Source organism: Trichoderma citrinoviride (assembly GCF_003025115.1).
Source record: "Trichoderma citrinoviride strain TUCIM 6016 unplaced genomic scaffold BBK36scaffold_4, whole genome shotgun sequence".
In the NCBI taxonomy this organism is placed as follows: domain Eukaryota; kingdom Fungi; phylum Ascomycota; class Sordariomycetes; order Hypocreales; family Hypocreaceae; genus Trichoderma; species Trichoderma citrinoviride.
Genome location: NW_020194712.1, coordinates 105,010 through 126,557, shown reverse-complemented (window position 1 = coordinate 126,557; position 21,548 = coordinate 105,010). Strand labels below are relative to the sequence as shown.

General features: G+C 56.4%; 8 protein-coding genes across 8 annotated transcripts; 4 read left to right on the top strand and 4 right to left on the bottom strand.

The window, feature by feature from the left end:
* Positions 1-1,124: 1,124 nt before the first annotated feature.
* BBK36DRAFT_1134727 (hypothetical protein) lies at positions 1,125-4,075 on the bottom strand. Its single transcript, XM_024892405.1, has 5 exons — positions 3,507-4,075; positions 1,696-3,471; positions 1,345-1,524; positions 1,246-1,297; positions 1,125-1,150 (listed from the first exon to the last, which is right to left on the bottom strand). Exons 1-3 carry the CDS (start codon positions 3,774-3,776, stop codon positions 1,405-1,407), a joined length of 2,166 nt encoding a protein of 721 aa, XP_024751141.1. The 5' UTR covers positions 3,777-4,075; the 3' UTR covers positions 1,125-1,150; positions 1,246-1,297; positions 1,345-1,404.
* A 712-nt stretch (positions 4,076-4,787) lies between these two features.
* On the top strand, positions 4,788-5,981 carry BBK36DRAFT_1114110 (hypothetical protein; the record flags this gene model as incomplete). Its single annotated transcript, XM_024889987.1, has 1 exon — positions 4,788-5,981. One exon carries the CDS (start codon positions 4,788-4,790, stop codon positions 5,979-5,981), a length of 1,194 nt encoding a protein of 397 aa, XP_024751140.1.
* Positions 5,982-6,249: 268 nt separating this feature from the next.
* Positions 6,250-7,905, bottom strand: BBK36DRAFT_1167122 (hypothetical protein; the record flags this gene model as incomplete). The annotated part of the gene is made up of 2 exons (XM_024895006.1): positions 6,250-7,156; positions 7,250-7,905. 2 exons carry the CDS (start codon positions 7,903-7,905, stop codon positions 6,250-6,252), a joined length of 1,563 nt encoding a protein of 520 aa, XP_024751139.1.
* Positions 7,906-10,106: 2,201 nt separating this feature from the next.
* BBK36DRAFT_1134726 (GMC oxidoreductase) lies at positions 10,107-11,992 on the bottom strand (the record flags this gene model as incomplete). The annotated part of the gene is made up of 2 exons (XM_024892404.1): positions 10,107-10,128; positions 10,234-11,992. A coding segment is annotated over one exon (1,759 nt), but the record flags the coding sequence as incomplete, so codon positions are not given.
* A 1,643-nt stretch (positions 11,993-13,635) lies between these two features.
* Positions 13,636-15,784, top strand: BBK36DRAFT_1157503 (catalase-domain-containing protein; the record flags this gene model as incomplete). The annotated part of the gene is made up of 10 exons (XM_024894017.1): positions 13,636-13,663; positions 13,740-13,869; positions 13,936-13,959; positions 14,033-14,243; positions 14,325-14,417; positions 14,483-14,490; positions 14,551-14,962; positions 15,034-15,118; positions 15,202-15,633; positions 15,708-15,784. The coding sequence occupies 10 exons, from the start codon at positions 13,636-13,638 to the stop codon at positions 15,782-15,784; spliced, it is 1,500 nt and encodes a 499-aa protein (XP_024751137.1).
* Positions 15,785-16,474: 690 nt separating this feature from the next.
* BBK36DRAFT_1157502 (hypothetical protein) lies at positions 16,475-17,071 on the bottom strand (the record flags this gene model as incomplete). The annotated part of the gene is made up of 2 exons (XM_024894016.1): positions 16,475-16,698; positions 16,759-17,071. 2 exons carry the CDS (start codon positions 17,069-17,071, stop codon positions 16,475-16,477), a joined length of 537 nt encoding a protein of 178 aa, XP_024751136.1.
* Positions 17,072-17,614: 543 nt separating this feature from the next.
* On the top strand, positions 17,615-19,535 carry BBK36DRAFT_1167119 (hypothetical protein; the record flags this gene model as incomplete). The annotated part of the gene is made up of 7 exons (XM_024895005.1): positions 17,615-17,821; positions 17,895-18,181; positions 18,286-18,497; positions 18,613-18,726; positions 18,801-19,088; positions 19,151-19,419; positions 19,512-19,535. The coding sequence occupies 7 exons, from the start codon at positions 17,615-17,617 to the stop codon at positions 19,533-19,535; spliced, it is 1,401 nt and encodes a 466-aa protein (XP_024751135.1).
* Positions 19,536-20,165: 630 nt separating this feature from the next.
* Positions 20,166-21,137, top strand: BBK36DRAFT_1114471 (Dyp-type peroxidase; the record flags this gene model as incomplete). The annotated part of the gene is made up of 1 exon (XM_024890031.1): positions 20,166-21,137. One exon carries the CDS (start codon positions 20,166-20,168, stop codon positions 21,135-21,137), a length of 972 nt encoding a protein of 323 aa, XP_024751134.1.
* Between the last annotated feature and the right edge of the window lie 411 nt (positions 21,138-21,548).

Here is a 21,548-nt window from a genome sequence, read left to right as displayed (position 1 = left end):
CCGCATAATGCGCCTCATGTCTCTCTCTCTCTCTCTCCACTTCTGTGATACGGCACACTGCATGGGAAGACAGAGAGAGAAGAGCAGGATTTCGGCCCCCCCCCCCCCCCCCCCCCCCCCTTTGTGGCTTCTTTGTGATACTCACCGCTCATGACGAAGGGGGAGTCTATGCGTCCGTCTACCTATCCCATCCAGTTACCTTGGACAGTTGAGAGGCGCGTTTACTCGGACTTGCCTTGACTTGGTGCAGTAAGTTGGTATCCAGCATGTCCATGACATACATGTTGAGGCCCGTGTCGGGCTTCGATCTCGAAAGAGGGGGGATACTACTACAAGTTATCTTGTCTCTTCGGCCCTCTTGTGATAGCAACACACTCTCGCCGAAGCATGGCATCTTCTCACTCTGTTTTAAGTGCAATCTCCATGTCCAATGTGCTTTGCCGCTGTCCCCTTTTTGTTTCCCTTTGCCTTCATTGCGCCCTCCCCCGCTGCACATCCACTGCCTACCAAACAATCCGTTCCCTCTAACATCACCAGAACATTCTTCCTTCTGCACTACTAGATGGTATCGAGATACCTAGGCCAAAGTAAAGTCGCTGTTCATCCCGCCTCTAAACGTCGATCAAACAGCCTTATTGGACTCTATAGTCTACACTCCATCAGCACTTGGTGAACGCGCCAACTCCTATAATATAAACACCTTACCAGTATACCTCATAAAAAACCACTCTTCTCATCACCGCTTCGTTAAGCGGCGTACAAGCAGGTATATCCACTCAACAACATCAAAACCATTACAATCATAGCCTTCAACACTTTGAAGCTCCCCCATCAGACCGGGCCCCGGCATCTCTCGCCTCCAATCCAGGCCATATGCCACTACCTACAACTGCAACTGTCCGATCTCCACATCGATCTACCCCCCTGTGAATCACGTAATATCGTACCGGTACCTTCATCCAAGGTACCGATTCCGAAAGACGAAAGGGCTCCGCAGCGGGAACGTTGGAGCAGCCACTCGGTCGTGGCCGTTGGGAGTTCTGAAGCAGCCACGCCTCGTCATCCTGTACAAAGACAAGAAGCATCTGGGCTGCGATAATACTATGTAGTTCTCCCGTCTTGAACGCGTGTACAATTTGCCTCGCATCTATACTGACTCGTAACACAAAACAGCCACTCATATACACAATGGACACACGATGAATACGGGCAAAGAAGAAGAATAACTAAAGGCCATCAATAGCGAGCGAGCAATTGGCCGCATACGCCCCCCCTCTACTGGTACTATAGCAGCATATCCCAAGCTCAAGAAACCACACAGCCTGCCAAATGTCCTGTATATCTTCTCCAAACGCCTCTTTAGCAAGCAAGAAATAAAAAACAAAAACTCGACATGATATCAGTTCAAACTTCTCGATACGGTGATATGCCCTTCTTCAGCTCCGCCACAATCTCGGCAGCCTCGTCAGCGCTCCGAGCCTCAAAGTCGTAGCGTTTGCTTTCCGTGGCTTTGTAAACCACAAGCTATTTTTGGCGTCTCTGTTAGCCTCTCTCCACGCCAACGAAGCACAACGGGGAACGAGGCTGAGCTCGCCACGCAACGACCGACTACCCACTGCGAGAAGCCGAGTCACGAGTAAAGAAGATGTTGAAAAGAGAGGGAAAAAAGGAAAAGAAAACATTCGTGCTACTCACCTTGACGTTGGTGGGATGCTTTCGAGGCACCTTGCATCCGATTACGTTGCTAAAGTGCACCGTCGTCGTCTTTCCCCCTTCCTGCACGGCCTTGCCCCCCGACGACGGCACAATGTGAATGTACTCACCGTCAATCACCAACACCCGCTCGCTCATCCCCACGATGCGCATCGGCTGCTTGCGCCAGACCGTGTACCTCTTGTAGTTGGCACTGGGCAGCTCGTCCGGCTGCATCACTTCGCGCGCCAGCGGGTGCGAGCCAGGCGTGTAGCCCCCCTTCTTGTGCCCCTTTCGCGGCGGCGGCCCGTCCAGCATGGGCACCGTCTTCGGCGACGACGTGCCGGGCGAGCCAGTAATGGCCAGCGGGCCATCCGTCGCAAACCGGCGGCGATACAGCTCCAGGTCCGTCACGTTTCCAATCGACGACACCGGCCGATCCAGCATGACGAGGGCCCCAGACCCTGGCAGCTTCAAGACATGGTTCGCCTTGTCGAGGTGTCTCTTGCGGCACACCTGATCCAGCACTTCGGCAAAGTACATGTCGGTGGTGATGTCAAGTGTCACCATCTGGCCTGCCGCCACATCCGATGACATGATGTAGATGCGTAGCAGCTTCTGCTGGCCCCGCATCGCGTTGGACACGTTTGCGCGCGTCTGGGGAGCGTCCGCCAACAGCACGTTGGGCCGGTAAGCAGTCGTCAATATCGGGTTTGGACGGGGATGCACAGAAGCCGGCGGAGAGAGCATGGCACTGGCACTGGCATTGGCACCGGCACTCGGGTTCTCGCTCCTCTCAGGGGAGCCCTCTTCCGCGATCGTCTCTTGAGCCTGCTGCGCTTCCCCCTCCTCCTCCTCGTCTTCCTGCGGCGTTTGCTTCTGGTTCGCCTCGTACTCTGCCTCTGTCGCTTCCACAATGGCAAACTCGTCGTACACCTTTGAGTTGGACCTCGTCCGTCCGCCGCCCCGCATGTGGGCATTGTTGACCGTGGTGGCCGAGGTAAGAGGCTTTGTCCTGTCAAACGGCGGGAAGTCGTCGTCCACCTCGCCGCCCTCCTCCACCATCACCAGCGTATACCAATTGATGTTGCGCTTTTTCGGAGGAATGGGCGGCTCTCTCTTCTCCTCATTGTACTTGTACAGCGACAACCCTATCAAGTCGGCAATGGTGACGGCCCTCTCCACCCCCTGACCGGTTTGCACTCTGGGCCGGATGAGCAGTTCGAGATACTTGTTGGGTGTCTTGGAGAATGCAGCGTAGATGCGGACGGAAATGGCCCCCTGAGTTCCTTCCCCGTTGAGATGAGCAAATTTCTGGAACGGCACGCTCGACTTGAACCGCTTGGCCTTGAGCGCGGCGGAGAGCAGGCTCTGGGGCTGGACGACGCTGAGGGGCCGGATGGTGCTCATCGGGCGTGGAGGTGGCAGCGCGTTGAAGACGGACAGAGGCGGGTGCGCCGAGTTGCGGATCGTAGACTGCCTCATAAAGTTTCTCGGGGGGGTGCCCACTACTTGCCGTGTAGGAGAGGCGGTGATGGGGTTGTTTTCCACGACGTCGAGGATCGAGGCCTCGTCAATGCTGGCCACGTACTCTCCTGAAATGTCCGAGCCTTCATCAGAGTCGTCGTCATCTTCATCCTCCTCGCGGAGCAGCGAGGGGTCACCGGGCTGCACAGCTTGCGAAGGCTCCTCGTTGATCTTGTCCTGCATCCTCATTGCCCTTGTCGCCGCTCGCGCTGCTTCCCGATGCCTGTACGCGGCTGGCACGTCAAACTCGTTCTCGGAAGACACTTCGCTGNNNCGCTGCTGGTCACCGTATCTCGTCGCGGCCGTCCGGGCAATATGTTGAGCGATGACTGGGAGCCGCGCCTCGGGGCTCGAGGGGAGACGTTCATGGGCTGAAGATGCGAGGCCTGGCCGGGCGAGGAACCCGCGCGGTGCCGTACGGGCATCTTGGCAAACTTTATCTGCTGCGCCGCGCGGTGTTCGGACTCGTCCTCGCTCTCGTCGCTGAAGTCGCTGCTGTCGTCCTCCTCCATCTGCTCGCGGCGCCGGCGCCTCTTGGTTGCCGCGCCCGGGCCCATTGTGTCGGCGCCGCCGCCCGTCAGCATCCCGCCATCTTCGAAGCGGTCTTCCAGCGTCAGGCCGGCCTGTCGAGGGGCCTGGAAGTACTCGGAGGCGATGGCCGTGGGGATCGGAGGGGAATGGGTGCGCTTGACGTGTGACGAGTTTGGCCGCCAGCCAGCGGACTTGAAGGGGACGGTGTTGATGCTGCTGTCGTTGACGGAGATGAGTCGCTCGCCCACGCCGTCGGCGATTTCATTGAGGTAGCCGGTGCGAAGCTGGTACGTGACGAGCCTGGGAGAGCGTCAGTTAGCTGGCGAAGGATGTGCTGCGCATCGGCAGCCGTGGGGGTTGGCGGGCTCACTCTTCAAGCTGGATGAGAGACATGGCGAGAGATGCGGTTGGGCGATGGAAACGGATGCGAGCGGAAGACGTGTTTGTAGGGCTGGACTTGGTGCTAAGAGCGTGCCATGAGCGCTCACATGTTTGCTCGACGCGGCTGTTGAACGTTGAATGCTTTGGATCGTGCAAGGTTGAGGATCCCGTGGAGTTGGAGGTCAATGGCTGCGTGGGGTAGTGCCGAAAGGACGGGACCCCTAGCGCTACAGCTTTGTCGGCGCTGGAGGGCCGATGCCGATGCCGCGAGCTTTTGCTGGAGCCTCGGACAGTATCGAGTGTATTGATGGGTTATGGATTTTAAATGTACAACCTCGATGCTCTCACCCGAGAAGGTTAGACAAGGGAGCGTATCCATTACAGATTAGAAGAGATTGTTCAAATGGGAGCATCTTCAACTATTATCTCAACGTGTTCCCAGATGTTCCTTCTACGATTCAGGTACACTGAGGCAGCTCTGCAGCAGTTGGACGTGCACTAAACCCCCTGTAGCTCTCCCTGAACATGATCCACCTAAACGTCACACTCTTCAGGACAGCCAACTTTTCTCCTACAACTCTCAACTCCCAACTTTCATCGTATCCAAGCCGCCACTCTCAGCAAATACCCTCTCCTACATTCTTCCCGCCATCAATATGGGCCTCGTCGATTATTCCGACTCGGAATCAGAACCCGAACTTGACGCGCCGACCAAGCCCGTCACCAAGGCTCCTCCCAAGAAACCTGCGTTCCAAAAAGTCGTCGACAGATCAAACCCGGGCAAAATCACCATCAACCTCCCCCAAGTCGCCTCTTCTCACGACGACGGCGCATCAAATGGCGATGGGCCGCCGGCGAAGCGCGCGCGCACAGGCGGGAGCGGTCTCTTTTCCGGCTTCAACTCGTTTCTCCCGCCGCCAAAGAACACGGGCAAGGCGACGCTGAGCAAACCCTCCGGCAGCCTGGCCCGTCCCGGCATCAATCTCAAGACCAGCGCGGAAAAGGGCTTCAGCCGCGAAGAAGATACCTCGAGCGCCTCCAACGGTGCAGATAACGCTGCGCCTGGAGGGTTGAGCTTGCCCCCGCCGAAGCGGGCAGCCGAGCCTTCAATACCGGACACGATGAAACCTGCTGAAGAGGTCAAGCTTGTGGGGAAGCCATTGATGTTTAGGCCCCTCTCGGTTGCTCGGAACACGAAGAAGAAGACAACTAAGAGCACGGCGACTGTAGCTTCCGCAGTATCAACATCAAAGTCACCAGCCGCGACACCAGCGACGACGTCGGCGACAGGGACAGAACCTGAGTCAGCTGCAGCTCCAGCGCCGCCCCCGAAAAAGACATCGCTCTTCTCGTTGCACGTGGAAGAACCATCTGAACCAGTGTCGACCGAAGGAAGGGGTACATACGAACCGCTCTTTGAGACGGGAGAAGCGACGGATCCATGGGGTGCCAATGGCCTGGACGAGTATTCGCAGCATGTGAACAGCGGTCAGATGCCCGCCACCGTAGCGACAGGGACCTCATCGAATACGACAGAGTCACTGGATAGCGTCGCCGATGATTTGAATCTCTCCGCCGCAGCGAGGCGAGAGTTGTTTGGACGGGGAGGCAGTGGACAGACGGCGAAGAAGCTCATCAACTTCAACATGGATCAGGAATACCAACACAACGAAGAGCTCAGGGCTGCCGGCGACCAGCAAATCCACAACCCCGTCCGTGCCATACATGGCGGCAAGCACAGCCTCCGACAGCTGGTCCAGAATGTTTCCAACCAACGGGAGGCCTTGGAGGAGAGCTTTGCCAAAGGCAGAAGCAACCGACGAGAAGCCTCCAGCCGCTACGGCTGGTAGCGTGTCCCAGCAACAACTCGAACATTGGCTATTAATGATGCTTTGGAGACATTGCAACCTTTTTTTAGCGATTTGAAAACGTCATGTATTTTCTTCTTTACGCGCGAAGTTGTTATCGCCAGAATACCCCCCATTTTCCGAAAGAAACGCCGATTCACCGCGCTGTGCCCAAACGAAAGTAGAAAGCTATAGTATATAACAGGAAAATGTGAAGAGAAGAAAGTTTTCCAGGAGAAATCAGTATGCCACGCCACCTTGACGAAGACGCTCAAAAGGTTTCCACAGCAGCGGTTTTCCCTATGTTGAGCCCGTTGCCGCCCATCAGGAAGCCCCATTCGCCGCGCGTCACTGGCGATATGTCGTCGTACCCGTGAGGCGTCATGGGCCCGATTGCAGGCGAGTGTGGCTGCAAGTCCGTGTTGGTGTTTGGACTGAGCATCTGATCGATGGTGAAGCGGGTGTTCCACATGGCGGCCATGGATCGATCGACAGGCCGTGCCGTGTGGACTTCTTCTTCGGGCTCCTCGATCTTTGGCACCACCTCGGCTGGCTTGTCCGGTTCAACAGGGGATGTGGGTTTGGGCGAGAAATCGGTCTGCAACTTCAGCGGAGGCCCGATCCTCCGAGGCGTGGGCGGTCGAGAGAACTTGACAGCCGTCATGGCGACCCTGACGATGCCGTCGTCTAGAATGGTGCTTGAGGGACTAAGGCTGCCATCCTCCCATTCGTCGACGAAGCGGTTCTTGGGCGGCAGATGCAGCGCAAAGGGCGGGTTCGGCGGCCTCCTGTCCGTCGTCTGCTGCATCCCGGCGATGCCGCCCACGAGCTCCGGCCCGCCGTATGCGCGGCGATACATGCGGTCGAGGTCGCCGATGGCGGAGCCGCTGACGCCGAGCCAGTCGTAGGAGCGGAGGAGGTCGGCGCGCGTGACCTTGCAGCCGTTGTTGGCGAGGACGTAGCGGCGCAGCTCGTCGACGGCGTCCTCGAGGCGCAGCGGGGAGTTTGTCTTTGAGTAGCTGGAGAGGGCGCTCTTGATGCTGTAGAGGCGGTCGAGGGTGAGGAGGTTGAGGCCGTCGGAGGAGAAGAGGACCTCGTTTTGGACGACGGAGCTGTGGTAGAGCTGGGTGGTGAGGTCGCGGGTGCTGGGGCTTGTGAGGGGGACGAGCCATCCGCTCCTGGAGAATGGTCAGCATGCTGTTTGCTTTGCTTCTCTATTTCAAGAAGGGAGGAGGAGGGGGGGGGATTGGGAGTTATGCCCTGGGCCTTACCCGACGCCAAACTTGTTGCCCGCCTTGATGAGGGTGCTCTTGAGGATCTTTTCTGTCCGCGGGGACAGGTCTCCTGAGTGGAAGCAGCGCAGCCCCATGCTGTTGGACGCTGTCGCCGACCCGTTGCTGTCGGTGGTAGTCAACGACGACGTCGTCGACGGCGTCATCGGCGGAGGCGAAGACGGAAACGCCGGCGAAAGCGGCCACCGGAACCTTGGACTGGACGCCGGCTCCGTCACGGGATATGACGATGCAGGCGGGGCAACAGCGCTCCGCGGACTGCTGCCCACGACGTGCTGCGACGCCGACCGCATGAGATGCTTGAGCGCGACGACGGGGCTCGAAAGCGCGAGCCGGGCGGCGGCGCTGCTGCCGGAGCTGCTGCTGCTGCTGCTGCTGCCGCCGCCGGTGAGAGGGGGCGGCGAGTCCGGGGTCCCGAGGGGCGTGGAGCAGAAGTGCTGCTGCGGGGACGGGACGGACGAGTTGAGCAGCTGGTAGTCGCGCTTGACGATGATGAGGGTCAGGTGGATCGACTTTCGGGCGAGGCGGCCGGAGGTGTATTCCAGGACGGGGAGGAGGTGAGGCGCGATGTGGTGGGCGTCGAGGAGGGAGGGGCCGGCCTCGAGGGGGGACGAGATGCGTTCCCTGAGGGCCATGGCTGCGGTATCATGGACGAGTATACGCCACAGACCGGGAAGGTGTCAGACAGACAGTTCGGATGGTATAAGACAGGGAGTGCAAAAGGAGAGGAATCGTCGGCCGTCCTGGTTGCTCTGGGTGATATCATGTCCTCCGAGGCCCTCGGAGTGAAGGAATGTGATGATACTGCTGAACCTCTGCTTCTGCTACTGCCGCCGCCGTCCGGGACCGAACGTCGTGGAGAAGAAGGAAAGAAAAGAAAAAAAAAGAGGAGCCCGCCAGACGGACAAGCCGGGGAAGAGCGTGAAAGTTATATCAAAACAAATCTGCTCCCAACTACATAATACGACAAACTACCAAAAATAAACATGAAACGTGCAAAAAGAGACAAAGGAAACAAGTGACGATGGGGTATGTAGGCTTCTTCTTCTTCTTCTCCCCTCCCCCCTCTCCACAGCGTCACACGTGAAGAAGGGCCCCAGAAGCCAAATCTGTGGGAACAGGAGAGCGGAAACCATTTCCCCCCTGCGTCTCGAGAGTTATTTTTGACTCTGGGACGGTACGGTGGTGGTGGTGATTTGTTCGAGGAAGGGGGACTGAATGCGTGCCGCTAGGCCCCGGCTCATGCAGTTCGAGGGCCGGGCGCGTAGAGGGAGACTGGCGCACGTTTGGATATTACTATGCACGTATACGGAGTTAGTGTCTGCTGCTAGCTGTACTAAACTGCGTCTACAGTACGAACCACGGCATTTTTTACATATGGGCCAGCAAGCAAGCATGGGGGCATGTGGGAGGAGGAGGTTCCATGCATGGGAGAACATGTGGCAGGGCCCTTGTGGTGGTTCCGTCCGTCAGCCCTGGAGGGATCGTGAGTTTCCACCGCCATGCAGACGGGATTGTGAAACTCGAGACATGGCGTGTGTTGTTGTTGTTGGTTGAACGATGAGAGCTGAGTATGTAGGGTCTTCAAGAGGGGGGGTTGACCAGGGATAGAGGCGAAGGCATCGTTGAATGGAAGTTGGACCAACCAGCTGCTGTCCTTACATGCTTTCTTCATACACATGCCGTGCGACAACAAAAAAACAAACAAGTCCGCAGAGAGGAATGAATCTGCTTTCTTTCTCTTTCTTGGCTTTTGTTTCTTGTAACTTTTTTTTCTGGGGGCACATTCACACACATCACGCATGTTGACCCCCCCCCCCCCCCCTGTCGAGGTTGGCTTCCAGGGTTCATGGCGGGGGAGAAGATGTGATTCGCTGGGGCTTTTTTGTGATGGAAGGGGTCGGCGGCTAAAAGAATTCGAATGGAGCGTTGCTTGGCTGCTTTGGTTTATTTTTATAAACAAAGACGGGGGGTTTCCCTCTAGATGTGATTGGTTGCGTGGATGGGAGGAGGGGGGGATCCTTGTCGACGATTTGGTGGGGATCCTTTTCATCTGCATGATGCTTGGCTTTTTGGGAATCTGTGTGTGTGGATATGTGAGGATGTGAAGTGTGAGGGTTCCCTTGTTGATCGTGGTTGATGATGGTGATGCGTTGCCGGGGTGGATGGATGTGTGATGTGATGGCCATGCGACGGAGCATAGAACATCAGGGGCCAGATGCAGAAAGATTGCATGGGAAACTTTATCGATACTACTGGTACTATTTATATAGTGATGCATGGGATGAGTTGCCTTAGGTGCCTTGATCGAATGGCACCCACACCGTTTTGTCTGCTTCTTTTATCTTCCTTGTTCTCTTTCCTGCCCCGGTTTCTACATACCAATGCGGAAAGGATGGAAGTGAGTGATGAAGGATTCCAGGTGGAGATGCTGTGCTGTCCCTGCATAAGTTTCATTTTGCGATCGGTAGTGCTACATACTACTAGTAGGAAGATTGGGTGGTGGTTTGGATGCGGCTGAAAGTTGTGAATGGTAGCGTGTGATGGGATGGGATGGGAGAGGGTGTGAGGGTTGGGATGCTGAGTGGATGGAGGGGGGGAAGTGGTGGAGTGGTGTGTGTTTCAGTTGGCGATGGGATGTATGTGTGGGATTTGATGGGGTGTTGAGGATGCAGTTTCGGTGATGTTTGTTTGTGATCAACGTCCGTGAGTTGCGGTGATGTTGTGTTGATGTCTCTTTGTAGGGTATGCGTTGACGTTGTTGAAGTAAAGGTTGAAAATCAGGCTGTCACTTCACTTATGTAAAGATGATATTCCAGCATCACATTCTATTAATCTAGCATTCTAACTCGCTCCAAGCATCTAAAGACAGAGAAAGAATGCAAACTGACATCTAAAGACAAAAGCAAAGATATAAACTCGCCCTCAAAGACAGAACCAGTCTGGCATAACTCCTCCTCCCCTTAGATCAAGTACAGATCCTTGTGCTCGGCCTTAATCAAATCCGCCCCCTTCTCACCCACCATGTACACCGAGTTCTGGATGCGGCAGTCCGGAATCACAGGCATGATGGAGGCGTCAATCACGCGCAGGTTCTTGACGCCGTGCACCTTGAGCGCCGGGTCGACGACGCCCTGCTCAATCGTCTTGGACAGGCGGGCGGTGCCGCAGGGGTGGAAGGCCGTCTGGCACCGGTCCAGCACGGCGCGCCTCATCTCGGCGTCGTCGTCGAGCGGCATGTCCCAGGGGTACTCGGCCACGACGAGGTCCCGGAAGCCCTCGCCCTTGGTCAGCAGGTCGTAGCTGAAGCGGATGCCCTCGCGCATGGCGATGATGTCGAGCTCGCTCTCGAAGAAGTTGAGGTTGATGTTGGGCTGGTCCAGGTGGCTGGCGCTGTTGAGCGTCACCTCGCCCGGCTTGGAGATGGGCCGCACCAGGTCGACGACGACGGTCGTGTGCGCGCCGGCCTTGGGCACCGGGTAGTGCCACTGGAAGGCGCTGCCGAACATGGCGACGAAGTCGAGCTCGAAGTGAGGCTGGCCGTCGGGGCACAGCGGGTCCCTGCCGCCGTTGGCCGCCACCGCCTTGCTGTAGACGGGGTCCTTGGCCAGGTACCGGTCGATGCGGGGGAAGCCGACCATCTCGAGGAAGCCGGAGCCGAGCGGGCCCGCGTGGTCCTTTTCGTAGACGGCCCGGGCCGCCGCGTTGGCCGCCGTCTTGCGCAGGACGGTGTCGTCCATGCCGAACCCGTCCTTGACGCGCACCACAAACGGCACCGCCGGGTGGTCAATCAGGTTCTGGCCGACGTGGCGCGAGTCGACGATGCAGTCGATGTTGTGCTTGGCCAGCTCCCTCGCCGGGCCGATGCCGCTGAGCATCAGCAGCTTGGGGCTCTCGTACACGCCCTGCGAGAGAATCACCTCGCGGTCGGCGTAAAAGGTGAGCTCGGTGCCGTCGGCGCGGGTGACGGTGACGCCCCTGCAGGTGCGGTCGGCGTAGTCGACCAGGAGCCGCTTGGACGTCACCTCGGTGAGGACGGTGATGTTGGGCTTGTTCTTGAGGAACAGGAAGCTGCCGCTGCGCTGGCCCTTGTAGATGGAGTCGGCGCAGTGGTACAGGCCAAGCATCTCGCCGTCGTAGATGTTCTCCGTCAGGGGCTCGCCCATGGACGTCCACGCCTTGGTCAGGGCGTCGCGGAAGGGCGCCAGCTCAGGCAGCAGCTCGGCGTGGCTGATGTCAATGGGGCCGCCGGAGCCAATCTTGGCCAGCTCGGGGTCGTACAGGCCCTCGTCGTCGTGGTAGGTGGCGCTCTTGCGCAGGTAGGGCACCAGGGGGTCCCACGTCCACTCGTCGCCGCCGTACTCGGCCCACATGTCAAAGGTGGGCTTGCAGCCGGGGATCCAGGTGAAGTAGTTGAGCGAGGAGCTGCCGCCGAGGATCTTGCCGCGCGTGTTGGGCTTCTCGATGCGCTCGTAGTCTTCGCGCTTGACGATGGTGGTCTTGTAGGCCCAGTCGTGCTTGCTGCCGCGCAGGTTCATGGCGTTGGACGGCGTCATGATCTCCTTGAGCTGCTCCGGATTGGCCACGCCGGCCTCGAGGACGAGGATGCGGACGTTGGGGTTCTCGGCGAGACGGCCGGCCACGGTGTTTCCGGCAGTGCCGCCGCCGACGACGATGAAGTCGAAGCGGTCGCCGGTGTTGATGGGGACAGTGATGGCCATGTTGATGGTGGTTGAATTGGTTGATTGGTTGATCGGCTGATATGGGGTTTTGGTTGGTTGAAGAGATAGCTGTTGCTAGATTGCAGACGGCTTTGGGTAGAGGGAAGTTGTTGCTATTTATGGTGTTGTTGTTTCTGATCTCAAAGAGATGAGTTGGATCTTGTGACGGATGTTGATGCTGATTATGAAGTTGTGATTGTTGTGATGTTGCTGATACTGGAGCTGATGCTGAAGTTGATGCTGATTGCTGTGATGCTGATTGTTGTGATGCTGTGAGTGATGATCGAAATCAAACCCGTCCATCTCGTCCATCTTATATCTTTTCAAACGCCTCATCCTCCTCTCCAATCTCAGTCGTCATCATCATCTCCTCGGATATCGGTGTCGAGGCATCTCCAGCACGGCTCCGGCATCTCGCATGCGAGCGGGCGTCATCCTGTATGTTCGAAAGGGCAAAGAGTTTCCACTAGCCACTCCGCATCCCGATGATGGTGACGATGGCTGAAGCAACTCCAGCAGAGAATGCCGAACTTGGCCAGAGACAGTCTGGAACTCATGCAAGGGCTGCTCCACAACGAGGCTGAAGCGCCCGTATCTCGGCATTCAAGCCACAGATGGCCCCGCCTTTTTTCACTTATTCCCAGATGCTATTCCCCAATCTACGTCACCAGCTTCCATTTCAAGCATTTTGATTGGTGCATAAACCCTGTCAGGCCCGCGGCGGTTCGGCATCGTAGTCGGTGGAGCTCTGCCGGCAGTTTTCGCCAGCCAATCAACATCTCTCACAATGCCAGTTGAGTGGCTGCATGAGGCGTTTCCGATTGGCTCGGAGAATGGCTTCTTTCTCGCTGCCCTCAGCTTGTGCATACCGAACTCCCGAGCCAGATACGGACTATGATCAAGTTTTCAACCACAAAATGCGTTTTTTCAATTCACTTTTGAAATTGATTTTCTCTCGGTTCTTCGCTGCATAAGGCTGATGCAACCAGGCACGAAACGACGGATCTCTCGGAACGAACGGCGCTCTAGAATCATGCAACTTCGCACGTTATCATCTTGACGTCCTTGATTGGAGGAAATGCGGAAGTTGCCGCCTCTCCTCCACCTTCATCGGGCGATGCTCAGAGCAAGGGGGGCAGAATGGAGAAGAAAAGCCAAGTTCCCAGCTGTTGTGCTTTCTACTGGAGTGCATTACCGGACTGGGAAGTTGCCTCGGGTCCGGGTGGGGACCGACCGAGAGACGGGCGGGCCGGGCACCCGTTGTAAGCTGGCCCGAAACGGTTTCGGATGGAACTCGGCGTCGGGCATCGGGGAGGCGTCATTGATTTGATTTTTGGCGAGGCTGTGATGTTTTGGCTCTGGAGTTTTCTTTCATGAATGCAGAGTACGTGTGGCATGGAGACTGATGACGGAGTGGATCGCTTGAAGGGCAAGATAATGCAACGGGTAGACATGGAGGGGACCACTTGAAGAGCAAGATAATGTCTACGGACAGAGAGTAGAGATGCGGACGTCTATATCAGTCTTGTCATTCCCAGAGCCCATCACCATAAGAAAGCAAGTTGCATCTACACCATCATCCTCTGTCCAACCCCCTACTTGCTTCATCTCTATAGACTTCTCTATAGACCATTACCCTGCATCATGGCTTCATTCTACACCGGCGCCGAGGGTATGCCTCTCCCTCCACCCTTCACACCTGGACTCCTGACCCAACATGTTCTTTGACTGACATGAGTTACTACCAGGATGCCCGTACCCCAATCCCAGCACCAGCGTGCAGCTACGCAACGGTTCGGGAGGTGGTCTCGTGCTCCTTCAAGACACCCAGCTGATTGAGACGCTGGCTCACTTTAACCGCGAAAGAATCCCCGAACGGTACGAACAGCATCACACCCCCCCCCCATGCAAGTATATCGTTGACACGAAGTTCCCTCACTTCAGTGTTGTTCACGCCAAAGCTGCTGGGTAAGCCTCCTCAACGCCCCCCCCCCCCGTGTAAACGCAGAAATGAATCAATGCCAACAACTCGTTGAACAAGTGCCTACGGCGAATTCGAATGTACGCACGACTGCACCGACATCACGTCCGCCAGCTTCCTCAGCAAAGTCGGCAAAAAGTCCGACGTGCTGCTGCGCATCTCGACCGTCGGGCCTGAGCGAGGCTCTGCCGACACCACGCGGGACGTCCATGGCTGGGGCATGAAGATTTACACGGACGAGGGCAATCAGGACTTTGTCTGCAATAACATTGTGAGTGAGAGGCGTTTTGATATCACGATGAGGGAGGTGTGTTTTATGCTTTGATTTTTTTGCTAACGGGGATTTTGGCAGCCTGTCTTTTTCGTCCGGGACCCGATCAAGTTCCCCTCGTTGAATCGTTCTCACAAGCGCCATCCGCAGACAAACCTGAGTGACTCGGACATGGTATGTAGCCCCCTATACCTGAAGTTGTCAAAACCAATCTGCTAACGTGACTGTGTTCTTCAAAGTTCTGGGAGTAGGTTCTCATCGTCAAGCAACAAGTTGAAATCAAATCTAACGCAGTTGTCACCCTCAGCTTCCACCTCGGCAACCCCGAAGGCATCCACGCCCTCATGCACCTCTTCAACGACCGCGGCACGCCCGCCTCCCTGCGCAACATCAACGCCTACAGCGGCCACACGTACAAGTTCACCAAGGAGGACGGCAGCTTCAAGTACGTCAAGCTGCACATCAAGGCCCAGGCGGGCGTCAAGAACTTCACCGCCGACGTCGCCACCAAGACGGCCGGCGAGAACCCCGACTTCTTGACGCAGGACCTCTTCGAGGCCATTGAGCGGGGGGACTTGCCCAAGTGGGACGTCTTCGTGCAGGTCATGGATCCCAAGGAGGCGGAGACGTACAGGTGGAACATCTTTGACATGACCAAGGTGTGGCCGCACAAGGACTATCCGCTGCGCCAGATTGGTGTTTTGACGCTGAATCGGAATGTGAGTCCCTTCTCCCCTTCTTCTAACCATCTATACTGTGTATTATTCGTTGTCTAATCAAATGTGTCCAGCCTCAAAACTACTTTACCGACATTGAGCAGGCTGCCTTTTCGCCCTCCAACATGGTTCCGGGCATCGCCCCCTCAGCCGACCCCAGTATGTCCCCTTTCCCCCTCCCCCCCTTTTCCACCAATGCCATCCAAACCAGATCTTCCCCTGCTCATACAAAATCCCCTCAGTGCTGCAAGCCCGCATGTTCGCCTACCCCGACGCCGCGCGCTACCGCCTCGGCGTAAACTACCAGCAGCTGCCCACCAACCGCAGCAAGGCCCCCGTCTACTCGCCCTTCCAGCGCGACGGCTTCATGAACTTTTCCGACAACTACGGCGCCGACCCCAACTATGTCAACGCGTCGCTCAAGCCCACTGCCGTCAAGGCCAAGGCCAAGGCCGGCGGCGGCGGCAAGGTCAGCAGCACCATCACGGAGCACGAGAAGTGGGTTGGCGAGGTGAGTAGCTTCACGAGCGAGATTGGGCCCGAGGACTTTGAGCAGGCGAAGGCGCTTTGGCGCGTGCTGGGCACGCAAGAGGGCCATCAGGAGCGCTTCATTGGGAATGTGGCGGGACATTTGTCGGGGGCTAAGAATGCCACGATTCGGAGTCGGGTCTATGGTGAGTCTTTTGACTTGATGTGACGCCCCCTTTATTCATGCAGCTTGGGATGCTAATGGCTTTGTCTGATATAGAGTACTTTTCGCATGTGGATAAGGAGCTTGGGAAGCGTCTTCGAGAGGTTACCGAGGCCAAGGTTGCTGCCAAGTGAATCTCCATTGATAAAAGGATTTCTGATTTGGATGGATAGATCGGACTCGTCATGGCCTTGACTTACATAGACTGACTGATGCCTGGAGAATCTGTCAGAATAGATCTGAGATCATTCAAGTGCCAGATATACCAGATAGAGTAGAAATGGATGGAGAGAAATCAAGAGGAGATGACATACGCAATACTCCTTATGCAGATACTTTTACCTCCTGTGGCACATACGCGGAACCAGGTAGCGGCATGCTCCGACAACATCTCTCGTCGCTCCTTTTCAAAGAACTCAGCATCTTGCCTGATGGATCTCTTGCGTGCACTGATAGCATGGCTTGAACCGAATCTACCCTTCGAGAACACATTGCATGAGATCCCTGCGGTTCCGCTCACCCACTTGGCCCTTGCGAAGAAGCCGGTACAAGTCATTGATCCTTTCCTGATGGCTCTCCATCCGCCTTGGCCGGGGCCACTTCCGCGTCCCCAAGGGACAGGCTGCATCTCCGTACACCAAAAGCCCGTAAGCGCCCCTATACAGAGTCATTACCCACAGAAATGGGTTTCTTTGTGTTGTTGATTCAAGCAAAAAATCAGAAAACGGGCTCAATCATCATTTACATTTGATAAACTGTCTCAGGAAAAAGCTGGGAAGGGGGGACTGGGAGGCGTTGTTTGCAAGGGGGGGAAAAAACAAAACTCACAGCAAGCCGACACAGAACCAGAATCTGGGAAGGAATAGATCCCATTTGCTGGATGATTGTTCCGGCTTCTTTCTCGCGATGAGCAGCAGCTCGAGGGTTTCTTGCATGGCCAGCAGGTCTCGCGAAAGGCTGTCGCCAAGGATCTTGAGGCGCCATTGCTCCCTCGTCGTCGTGTTGTCTGGCGCATTCGAGTCTGGTTCTCTCAACTCCACGGCTACGACTACGACATTATCAACGTCTCTTTTTCTCTCTGTTGAGCAATCTCTCACCCACAACATACCTGTCGACGAACCCTTTTCTTGGGAGGGACATAGTTCGTGGATATACCTCGACCGCTCCTCGGCATGCACCCGCCGCAGGGTGTCCAGGTACTCATGCAGGGTCATGTTCGCAGAACGACGGTGAATCTCATAGTCGTCGCGCAGCTCGCGATCGACTTGTTCCTTGGTCTGGCATTGAGACAGGACGGGTTGCAACCTCTCTGGATAGCGAGGCCATTGTAGTTCGAAATCAGCCGTGGTGTCGGGAGCTCGTGGGTGCTGTCCGAGACGAAGCGCAACGTCACTGCATGCCGGTGAAGCAGCTTCCGCCATTCTGGGGCTATTCGAGGTGATGAAGGTGCAAACAGATGTAAGGAGCTCAAGGGGCAAGATCAATGAAAAGAGCACCAAGGCATACCACGGGTTGTGAATCGTCCAGACGCATCTCCAAGAGAAATATTCGCCACCTTCCACAAAACGTACCGGCAAAATGAAATCCAATCAGGAGTTTGATTTTGCTCTAGAAGCAGGCCGCCACGTCAAACTGCAGAGGTTATGATGCGGGAGGCCTACAACGAAACATGTTTCCGAACACGGCTGCATGAGACATGTAACCAACATCAGGCTGTCTCCCCCTCAGTTAGGCAGCGCAGGATTCCTACGGCATGAGGCTTTGGAAAAAAACTGATGCTTCTTCTTGCCCGCATGAGCCTTTATCCTCAGTGGAGGGCATCGAGATTCTCGTCTATATCTGCCACTATAGTTGTTCACCGAGGCATCGTATCTGGTCTCCCAACAGAGCTTTGATTCAAAGAGAGCTTCTTTCAGCATCATCAAGGAGGGTGCTTTTGCACCTTTGACGACGGAAAAAACACCATGACTGAACCCTCTGCATCGACCGAGAAGAAGAGCCTCGTGGTTCATCTGCAAGTATGGCACTACAGGGCCTCCGAAGGGCGAAGCATCGACGCCAACAATGCCTTTGGCGGCCTCTTCCGCAACGTACCAGACTGGGAGGTCATTGCGACGGAGTTTTACGCCGTCGCAGGCCTCAACTCGCACGATCGATACGTCCCGGTCGAGGTGAGTTATACACAATTCCCCCCCAAGTCTGGCAGGGTGGGCATATAACTGATCCCTCGTGCTCAACAACCAGGTGCGCTTCCGCCACAGAACATTGGAGTACGACCACCCGGGCGAAGCCGCCATGGCCGCCGTCCGAAGGCTCTTCTACAAGACGGCGCCCCAGTTCGTCTACCAGTTCTGCATCAGCAACAGGAGCACCCCGCACAACCTCAACATCCATCCGGTGGACGTCCCGAAGAGCTTCAGGTCGCGCTACACGCACGTGTATGGGCTGAATCCGCTCCATATCCGCATCAACACCTTTCTCCTTCCCGACCGGTTGCGAGTAGATGAGGGCGAGGACGAAGTGCAGTGTTGGTAAGCACAATACGGCGACACTTTCTCCTTTCTTCTCTCCTTTCGATGTTTCTTGAGATTTAGCATCTGTTCTTGTCACTGACCCGGCGTACACACGTTCAAAGGTTGCGATCCGCGGGCAACGACAATACCGCAGACGATGTCTTGGGCACTCTGGCCGTCGCCGTCAGCCTCTACCTCGTCTACCAGTACAGGCAAAATGCAGGCAAAGGGAGAGTAAACGGCCAGCCTGATGTCGATATGGTGAATGATTATCTTTCCGGAGTGTATTTGCCGGAAGAGCTCGGGGGATTGCGATCACTGTTGCGAAAGGTCTGTTTTGTCCAACCGCAGGTCCCAACGTTCAATGCGAGAAGGCTTAAGCTGACTTAACCCTGACTTCGGGACAAAGCTGCGCGCAGCTGGAGGCAACGACGCCTCCCATCCGGAAGCTCCCACCACGAATGTGCAACTGGCGTTGAGAGGCGCAGGTCAGCTGTTGGCGGAGTACGAGCGCCTGGCTGATCTCGTCAAAGGCAGATCAAGGAGGCTAGGAGAGGACCGAGGTGAGATCTTTCCCCCCTGCTGACTCGGCAATCCATCTATCTTGGCTAGTTTCAGAGACTCACAGCAAGATCAGTTCTCTCTTGCCAAGATCTGCACGAGCTGGTGCAAGACGCGCATACCGTGACTCTCCACGTCTCCAGGCTGAACCAAGCGGTGCGACCCATGATCAAACTGCTTGAAGAAGGCTACAAGAACGTCGTCGAGGACTCCAAAAGCTATATAGATGCGGTTGGCATCCTGGGCTACATCGGCCTGACTGTCCGATACATCACGGGCCGTTCCACCGAGGGCGATGCCAGATATCGCATGTGGGTTGCAAGAGGTGCAGAGGCCATGGACAAGAAGACGCGCGTCAGAGATTGTAAGTACTGCCTTTTGTGTTTTTCTTTTGCTTAGCTGACAATGCATACCGTATCTACGCAGTCGACATTGAAATGAAAAAGCTAGTCAGAGACGTCCGTCAAGCCCAGGGCGCCATCTCCGACGTCTTTTGCGCCCGGGTCATGAACGTGCAGCTGGACGACGACGCCTTGCCGGAGCACGAGAGGAGGCGGATTCTCGCCACGCTGGGCGTCGACATGGAGGCCGTTTTGGATCCTGTGTACGGCCAGGAGCTGGTTCGGCACCGGATCGGGACGTTTCTCTCGCAGGACGACGTGCTGAGGCGTAGCATGGAGAAGGTGTTGGAGGATGTGCATCTCGGCCAGAATTTGAGAAGATACTCTGTGTGAGTTGAGTGAGTGTATGCAGCAGATGAAGAGTTGAAGCACCCAAATGGTGGTAGCATTATGGGCTGGCTCGAAGTTGATGGCCGGGTACCTCTCGTATGTACCGCAGAACAGGGGTTCCCCAGCTGACCAAATGCAAGCTGCCTATTGGCCGGGCTAAACTCGGGAACCTCTCGGATCTGGAGGAAGCGGGTCGGGCAACGCTCCATCCCCACCTGACGTCACATCATAAGTTGTAAGCTCCCGAAATGCGAGCTTCTCGGCCTTCAGTAAAGGTAAAGGGTAATCTATCTGCTGTAACAGGTATAAGGCAGACCAAAGGGACTATGAAAGCGGGCAACGCCGTGAGAAACGGCACTTTCTAATCGTATGTAGTTAAATAGTCAGCACATCTGTTCATCCTTGGTATTGAATCTTGTTGAACTCGAGTCGAGCAAGGCATGGATGCAACAGCCGGCCGCTTCACGGCAACTCTCGCGCAGCTTCGAAGACCGAGACTCATTCGGCTCCATCACAGCTTCATCAGCCACCATCACCGTCTTGCTGTAGCCCAATCTCTGTCTCGAGCTCACTCTCAGTCTCATCCTCATTCTCATACTCAGGCAAGACGCCGCTCCTCACTCTGTTCCTCATCCACTTATAGACCATCCCCATCTCATCCCCAACCAACATCACCATCACCCATCACCACCAAGCCCTTCACAACAACAATGAACGTCCCCCAACCCGTCCAAGCCCCCCTCACCAAATCCGCAACCTTCCTCGTCCTCACCATCACCGACCCCTCCTCCCCCTCCTCCCTCAAAACCATCCGCTCCGCCCTCGCCAGCATCGAGGACCTCTCCAAAAACGTCTCCATCCGCGACCTCAACTCCAACTTCTCCTGCACCGTCGGCATCGGCTCCACAGCATGGGACCTCCTCGTCCCTTCATCCAGTAACCTCCCCAAGCCCGCCGAGCTCCATCCCTTCCGCCCCGTCCACGGCCAGCGCCACTCCGCCCCCGCCACCCCGGGCGACCTGCTCTTCCACATCCGCTCCGACCGCCGCGACATCTGCTTCGAGTTCGAAAGCCAGCTCCTCCGGCTCCTCGGCGGCGGCGACGGCCACGCCGTCACCGTCCAGGACGACACCCAGGGCTTCCGCTACTTTGACGCCCGCGACCTCCTCGGCTTCGTCGACGGCACCGCCAACCCCGCCGCCTCCGCCCTGCCCGAGGCCGTCCTCATCGCCCAGGGCGACGACCACGAGGCCTGCGTCGGGGGCAGCTACGTCGTCGTCCAGAAATACGTCCACGACATGCCGTCCTGGCGCGCCCTCTCCACGTCCGACCAGGAGGCCATCATCGGCCGCACAAAGGCCGACAACATCGAGCTCGACGACCAGCCCCCCGGCAAACAGCAGCCCCACAAGACGCTCACCACCATCGAGGACGAGCACGGCAACGAGCACGGCATCATGCGCGACAACATGCCCTTTGGCTCCCCCGCGTCGGGCGTCTTCGGGACCTACTTCATCGGCTACTCGCGGAGGCTGTGGGTCGTGGAGAAGATGCTCGAGCGCATGTTTGTCGGCGATCCGCCGGGGAAGCACGATCGCATCTTGGACTTTTCGAGGGCCTTGACGGGTTCGACGTTTTATGTTCCGCCGAATTGGGTGTTGGGCAAGTTGGATGAGGATTGATGAACTCGTTGAACTTGGGTTGCTGAGATTTAGTTTGGCCGGAGAGCGAGCGTTGAGACTCTGGGTGAAGCGTGATGGTATATATCGAGACCCTGATGTGAAATATAAAGACGGATATATGAAATGACATATAAGACTGATTCATCACCACTCCTGCAATTCACAAGACTCAAACTCTTTCACCGCTGTGATCCTCGACATCAGTATAAAAAAACGGAAAACCCCATTGATTGAACATTGCTTTGTACCAGTCTATTTGCCATACCGCGAAAAACCACAGCCAAATCTCTCTGCCCTATTTCGTAATCCGTAGCCATTGCTCCAGGGGAGCTGGGCCCTCTTTGCCCCTCGCTTGGTGCCACGTCCAGCTCCATTCCCGGGCTGGCCTGACATGGCCCACTTGCCTATGCA

Bases quoted from the DNA above. Each gene is read 5' to 3' on its own strand.
- BBK36DRAFT_1134727 (XM_024892405.1), bottom strand. From the start codon at position 3,776: ATGGGCCCGGGCGCGGCAACCAAGAGGCGCCGGCGCCGCGAGCAGATG. The intron at 3,472-3,506 runs GTGACCAGCAGC...GTGTCTTCCGAG, and splicing joins GACGGCCGCGACGAGATACG to AACGAGTTTGACGTGCCAGC. The intron at 1,525-1,695 runs GTGAGTAGCACG...CGCCAAAAATAG, and splicing joins AGCATCCCACCAACGTCAAG to CTTGTGGTTTACAAAGCCAC.